Source organism: Helianthus annuus, chromosome 5 (assembly GCF_002127325.2).
Source record: "Helianthus annuus cultivar XRQ/B chromosome 5, HanXRQr2.0-SUNRISE, whole genome shotgun sequence".
Lineage (NCBI taxonomy): Eukaryota > Viridiplantae > Streptophyta > Magnoliopsida > Asterales > Asteraceae > Helianthus > Helianthus annuus.
In genome coordinates, this window is record NC_035437.2 from 122,514,593 (window position 1) to 122,521,533 (window position 6,941).

The 6,941-nt window shown below is 36.4% G+C and overlaps 1 protein-coding gene across 1 annotated transcript; it reads right to left on the bottom strand.

Annotated features, from left to right (window-relative positions):
• Positions 1–1,408: 1,408 nt before the first annotated feature.
• LOC110941192 (coiled-coil domain-containing protein 1) lies at positions 1,409–6,307 on the bottom strand. Its single transcript, XM_022182807.2, has 5 exons — positions 5,804–6,307; positions 3,795–3,849; positions 3,599–3,655; positions 2,850–2,927; positions 1,409–1,985 (listed from the first exon to the last, which is right to left on the bottom strand). The coding sequence occupies exons 1-5, from the start codon at positions 6,080–6,082 to the stop codon at positions 1,525–1,527; spliced, it is 930 nt and encodes a 309-aa protein (XP_022038499.1). The 5' UTR covers positions 6,083–6,307; the 3' UTR covers positions 1,409–1,524.
• Between the last annotated feature and the right edge of the window lie 634 nt (positions 6,308–6,941).

The window sequence follows — 6,941 nt, forward strand, 5'->3', positions numbered from 1 at the left end:
TCATAATAGAGTCAAACGAATCATAATAATTCCTAAATATTCACTAAACTAATCTAATATAGTGATGAACAAAACCCTAAGATCAATTAATCAAAAAGTAAGCCTAAGACTAAAAGCCTTAAGTTCACAAATTTTACCACAAAGCCCCTCCATTTGTACTTTAGTTAATATCATGCACTAACTTAGTTAAGTTGATTTATTTCAAAATCAAACTTTACTTACGTTAAAACTAACCTAGTTAAATGATTTATTTAAAAAACTCGTAGAGTTTAACTAATTTTATTTAAAAATTAACGTTTTCAATTCTGGTTTAATTTATACGAATGCGTAACTCCATTAACATAAAACAAATATAAAATTCTCTTTTTTATTAAACTTCACAGGTATTTAGTTTACAATACGGGTCGGGTTTCAGGGATCCGTTTTTTGACGGATGTTACATTATGCTTAACCCGTTTCTCGGTTTTTCCCAGTAATGAGAAGGGTAGTTACCTTTTGTTTCCCTTTGATAATATTTTTCTTTTCGTTTCTCGGTTATTATGCCCATCTCTATTTGAGGTGTGCAATCATGATGGGCCTAGCTTAAAAGATGGCACAGTTGATCAAAAAGATGGGGTGTCCCGTGTCCATACAAAATATGGAGTCGGGTCAACATAATGGATCGAATCAACAAACGGAGCTAGCCATTCATGGGTCTAATGCTGATGTAGCTATTGGGTCGGATCAATTAGATGGATTGAATGATGAAACATTGAATGCAGATGGGCCTATTGATGTCGAGACCCATATTGAAGTTGAAATGGATGAATTTGATTTAGTTGGGCCGACTAAAGCCCAAGATGCATAATTGAAAGAAAATGTTGAAGTTGGGCCGCAAGGTAATCAACTAGTTATGGAAGGTTTAGGTGATGGGCCTATTTATGATGTTGGGCCTGTGATGGCCAACATGGCCCACAGGCAAAGCCCAGTTATGTAGGCTCGTACATCTCCCTCCAACCAACGATCCTATGGGGCAGATTGTAAATTGGATCCGAGATAAATGGGCTTAAGCCCAATATGGAGTATGATGATGTGATATAGGGACTCGCTGGAAGTGTTTATGGTTTACTTATCCGACTCTGGCTATACACCCAATTTCTTGGTCCTCTTCTCCAAGGGCCGAATGCTTGCTTTGTAGGCGTTCTGTCCGTCGCACCATACCCCACTTATCATGGGCGCAGCAAAGTGGGGGCCGGGGGATGCCCGACCCCCCGAACTTTTCGCTCAGTAGTGTCCGGTATGTAGTTTTCGTATAGAATTTTTTAGGTATATACGTTTTCAACCCCCCGGTTTTATAAATTTTTAGGTATAATTTTAGGTCCAGTGACTTCCTACCCCGGTCGGAAATCTCAAGCTTCGTCACTGCCACTTGTTACAAGCTTCAACGCCCTAAAGACTAGACATTTCAAATCAAAATTGACTTTACAAAAGTCAAATTCATTACAATAACATATGGATATCAAACCGAAGATCGATTACTAGTTCTTATTTCTTTGACTTTTCAAGTTTTCTCCTTCCTCCAAAACCAACGGGTTTACGATCTTTTTCGTTTCCATGATCAGCCGAATCATCTTCGACATAAATGATGCCCGGCTCATCACCATTGTCAATGCTCTCTACATCATCGTCGTCGTCATCCTCATCTTCATCATACTCATCATCATCATCGTCGTCGTCGTCGTCATCCATGTCACCACGAAGCGTGTGGAACTCCGGTGGCGGTATGCATTCCTCTGTGATAGCGTTGTCCTGTTTCATGACGAGGTGTCGGATGACTCTTTCATCTTTATCTAGCATACTCTTGAATTCATTGATCCATTTTGCTTCAATTTCAAAGTTCATCAGGATGTAATGTGCACTTTTCGCTTTTTGTATTTTGTAAGCCAGCCTCCGAAGCCCCCAATCGCTGAATCTGTGAACTCGACCCTTTTTCTCACTTAGAAACTCTGCACGTAGAGGTCAACAAAACGTATCATTCAGTCAACCCTACCATACTGATACGAATGTAGTGTCAAGAAGTTTACGCTTAGTGATACTGAAGCAGCAGTTTCAACCCGTTTATATATGAAATGGGTCAACTCAGTCTGTGTTTTATTGATAATGGGTCATACGAGTTAGTATAGAAAAATTAACCAAAAATGGAAGGGTCAATGGTTGCCAACATGGCTTGAAATGCTTATGATGTCCAAATCTGTCTTAAAAAACCCATTATTTTATAATTTAAATAAAGTTTTTATAGTGATATTATATACACCAAGAAAAAGAGAAAAATCCAATGCTGATTCGATGCAGAAATCATGTGTTTTGACTCTTAAAAGTCAAAAATTACAGCCAGCGTAATTATTTGAGATTATATCTGATAGATTTTGCGGTATGCGCATATAATGTATATATGTGTGGGCGCTCGGGGGGGCAAAAGTGAAAGTGCACTAATTTTAACGTTATTTTACTAATTTCGTGAAAATAACGTTAAAAGAGGGGGATGGTTAATCATGCATCATGTGGTAGCGCTGATAGCCGAAAGACAAGGGGGTACATGCACTAATCGGCAGTTGTCTCAATTGCTGAGTGTTATGTGCCTTATGTCCAAGGCTTGATGCAAAACTACTATCGAACCGAGGGTCTCACTGGAAGCAGCCTCTTTATTCCTACGGGTAGAGGTAAGGTTGTCTACATCTTACCCTCCTCAGACCCTACCTTAGCTTTGCTATTGGTGGGATTTACTGAGTATGATGATGATGATGATCTGATAGATTTCATATATGAGTAGGTAAATCTAAATACTGAGTACTAATGGGACACAGAATCACCTTGAATTTTTTGATTTACTTTCTCAACTTCTTCTTCAAATTTTTCATGGATTAGATAGACCACTTCATAGTGACGATCTACAAATAAATTACCACAAAAAAAAAAAAAAAATATTAGTTTGAGCAAAAAACCGAGAACTATATCAGAAGTCAAAAAGTACAATAAGTACCATGCATGGATAGCAAATTGGTGTCATAATCATAACAGAACATTATTGGAATATAAATCAAACAAAATCTAGTCGAAGGAAGTCAACTATGATGAAAGATGAACAGAGTATTATATAAGCACGGTTTTAGTTTGACATTTTTGTTATAAAAAGAATATTACAGCCAATCTAGTCAAGCACTTACGAACGGGTCGATTCAGGTTGTGCTTATCTTAAGCGGGTCAATTAAAGATTTAAGCTAAAAAGAGAACAGGTCAAACTGGTCAAGTATACAACCTCATAAAAAGTTTTATTTAAAAATTTGGATGATCAATGTAATCATATTGTTTTTTCCGACATAATTTTAACACATTAACCATTCATAACCAAAAAAAATAATTGAAAAAAAAGACCATTGACAACAAGGTGTGACTGTTGGTCAGCCGAACCCAACCAGGCCCATTTCAACACCGACTAAAAAAATTGTTGTTTTCAACCAAAACCTGTATTGACTCGTGACGTAATACGACCATCTTGCTACCTATAATAATTTATAGCTGGTAATTAAGACTAGGAAGAGCGAAAGTGAAGGTAGCATACTTTGTTCGGCATCCAAGTCGCTTTCCAGCATAAGATTTAGAGCTTCATAGAGTTCCTCTACAAGTAAAGAAAGATTACAATCAGTTCCAGATTCACAACAACATGTAGAATAAACATACAAATTTAAACTGAGAAACTAAAAGATATAGAACACGAGCTAGTCAATATATAAAGTCAAACCATCTTTTTGGCTTACGTTCTTCGGCGTCCGCAAATTCTGGAAGAAGTTTACCGTCTTCCTGCACTACTTTCTGAAATACAAGTAATGCACAGGTTAATAGGAAAACTTCAAACTAAAAAAAAAAAAAAAAAAAATTTATATTGAACGTGATATTTACGTGCCATATCAATTGCTTAAAAGTAAAAACGAATTAACCCAAAGAACATATTAGTGCATACACATACATACTGGTAAATTTGGCACAAGACATCTGTACCTATTACTTTGAATGTGATACACAAGACGGTTATATAACCGCCTCTGTTTTTCTCTCCCACTACTTCTGGTTATCTTTTATACACTACGTAAGGTGTATTATGTGGTTCTTGCGGTTCTTCACATACTATTGGTTTTGAAATGAATGTGCTATGTATCATCATCATACTCAGTAAATCCCACTAATAGCAAAGCTAAGGTAGGGTCTGAGGAGGGTAAGATGTAGACAGCCTTACCTCTACCCCGTAGGAATAGAGAGGCTGCTTCCAGTGAGACCCCCGGCTCGATAATTGAATAGGCACACATACATTTAAAGCTAAAAAAGTGTTGCATATCAACCCAAAGATGATTTCCTAATGACTTTAAGATGTGATTTCAATAGTGGTTTTCATGACATGAAGAATCAAAACCATATAAGGAGGTGATTAAAGATAACTACAAAAATCGCATGAACACTTGTCAGGGCGGGTCCTGAGAATTCAGGTGCCCTGTCCAAGCCCGGAAAAACATACCTCTTAGGCCTTAACGAAATATTTGACGTAAACTATCTTTTTAAACAACGATTAAAGTTATAGCAATAAATCATGCAATTACCAAAATGACAAAATCATAATACTCGAATGAGTGAATAACATGCCGTAATAGGCTAATAGCTAACCGATTTTTTCTTTTTAAATGCGCCCTCGGAAAACACATGCCCGGGCCGGTGGTCCTCCCCGCCCACCCTCGGGGCCTCCCATGACACTTGTACATATTGGTTTAGCTAGGCGGTACAATTCTCACCTTAAAATTAGTTATGTATTAAATACGCCCTTAGTAATTTACATGTATTATCAACTTCTATGAATCCTGGTTATTTAGCCTAAACCCTAAAGCCTAACATAAAATAATTATTTGAACCAAATACATTCAAAAACCATATTATAAATGTTATTGCTACGTAATTTTTGTTGAAAGTTCATGATAACTAGATTGCTTACAAATTCAGCCAGCATGGGTTAGTTAACAATTAAGGGGTTGTTTGTTTACCTCTTAATGAGGCTCTGAATGGTTCAGACCTCTTACTGACCTCTTACTGGTTCAGCATCTTAATGATTCGAATTGTTTGTTTCGCGAGTAAATGTCTGAATGGTTCAAACATTTGCATCTGAATGGTTAAGCATTAAACTGAGTCTCAATGGTTAAGACCTCTAATCTGAATTGGTCAGACGTTTGCCTCTGAACTGTCAAGCATTATACTAGCTCTTAATGGTTCAGACCTCTTACTGGTTCAGCACTTAATAGTTCAGGCCTCTTACTGATTCAGCACTTAACCATTCAGAAGTTGCCAAACAGCCCCTAAACATTATACATGAGCTCCATGTTACGGCCGGTGTATTCGATACCGGTACCCACTTTTCTCATTTTTCAATACCGGTACTTTCGGTACTGGTACCGAACGGGTAGCGTGCTCATCCCAATTAATAGTATATAAATAAATAATATAGTACATGATTTTATCATAAACCAATGTCCAACTTTATAAGCTAAAAATACAAGTTTTAATGCCTAACAACGTTACAAATTAATAGTATATAAATAAATATAAATAATGTCTTGGTAATTATCTATAATTCTATATCAAAATCTAGAAAATTATAAAACACACTACCAACACACACTCAAGAACAATAATCCATAAAAATTCAATCCAACAAAATCCCATCTCCAGAAAACAAAAATAATCACAAAAACTATAAACAAAATTGAGGAAGAAAAAAGGATTATACCTCTTTCAGCAAAACTGATTCAGGAAAAATACCAGTGGTTTCATCTGGTTTGGCTACAAAGCTGTGTCTATCTTGTTTCTTCTTGTCAGAATTGTTATTTTTCTTGGCGGCCATAACGACTGATTTTCTGAGGGTAAAGGGAGCATTTTGTGAAGAAATTGGGAAAGATAGAGTGAACCCATTTGAGGATAGTGAATTTGAGTTGTGGGTTCTGTGTAAAAGGGCAGCAATTGGTGAAGAAGATGAAGATGAGGGTGATGATAGAACCAGAGACTCCATTGAAGTTGAGGTTTAAGAAACCCTTTTTGTTGGAAAGATAACGATGCGACCCGAGATTTAAGACACCGGTTGTAAAGTGATGTGAGGTAAAAAAATTTAAATTACGTAAAGAAAATATATTTGCAATAATTTGGTTTCAAAAAAGGCTTTTATTAAGCTTAGCAATAAAACCTAGGTCAAGAGTATATGTAATGCACCGCTACATCGCCTTGGGAGGCTATGGCGTCCCATAGCGCTGGCCTATATTAATACAGAAGGCGCTATGGTGGATAAAAATAGAGTTCCTGTGACCATTTTTGCGGCGTGAAGTCTGCACAATCTTTCCCCCACTCACACACATATATATACATACATATGTATATATAATTGAAGGGGTTATATAACCCCCTTACCACTACACCCTCTTGTGATATAAAGCCCCTCTCTTAGGCATTTTCACCACTAGTCCCATAACGCTCTCAAATGGGGCTTTATGACTACGCATGGCCTAATAAGAGCATTTACATCCCTTCTACCGAACATTCATAGTATTTCATACCCCTCCCACCAAATTAGTTGTACAAAATAAATATAAAGGGTAAGAAAGATTTTAGTCCATTAATCTTATATTTGAAGAGTTAATATTAGTTTCAAAGAAAAGAAAAGAGTGGAAGGGCATAAAGTGAATCATATATTTATTTATTTTATTTCTCTACATGCAAGACACATGTCAATTCCCTCACCCCAATCAATTTAAAATGGCTATAACTTTTTTCATACGACATTTTTTTTAAAAAAATCACTATAATAACGAGCGTTTTTTATCTTTAATATGAATATGAATATGATATTGCTATATAAAAATAAAATATTTTTTTCA

What these genes read in the sequence shown, in the direction of transcription:
- LOC110941192 (XM_022182807.2), bottom strand. Translation starts at nt 6,082, where the DNA reads ATGGAGTCTCTGGTTCTATCATCACCCTCATCTTCATCTTCTTCACCA. An exon ending in AATCAGTTTTGCTGAAAGAG is followed by an intron (nt 3,850 to 5,803) that starts GTATAATCCTTT and finishes CTTGTATTTCAG; the next exon opens with AAAGTAGTGCAGGAAGACGG. An exon ending in ATTTGCGGACGCCGAAGAAC is followed by an intron (nt 3,656 to 3,794) that starts GTAAGCCAAAAA and finishes CTTTACTTGTAG; the next exon opens with AGGAACTCTATGAAGCTCTA.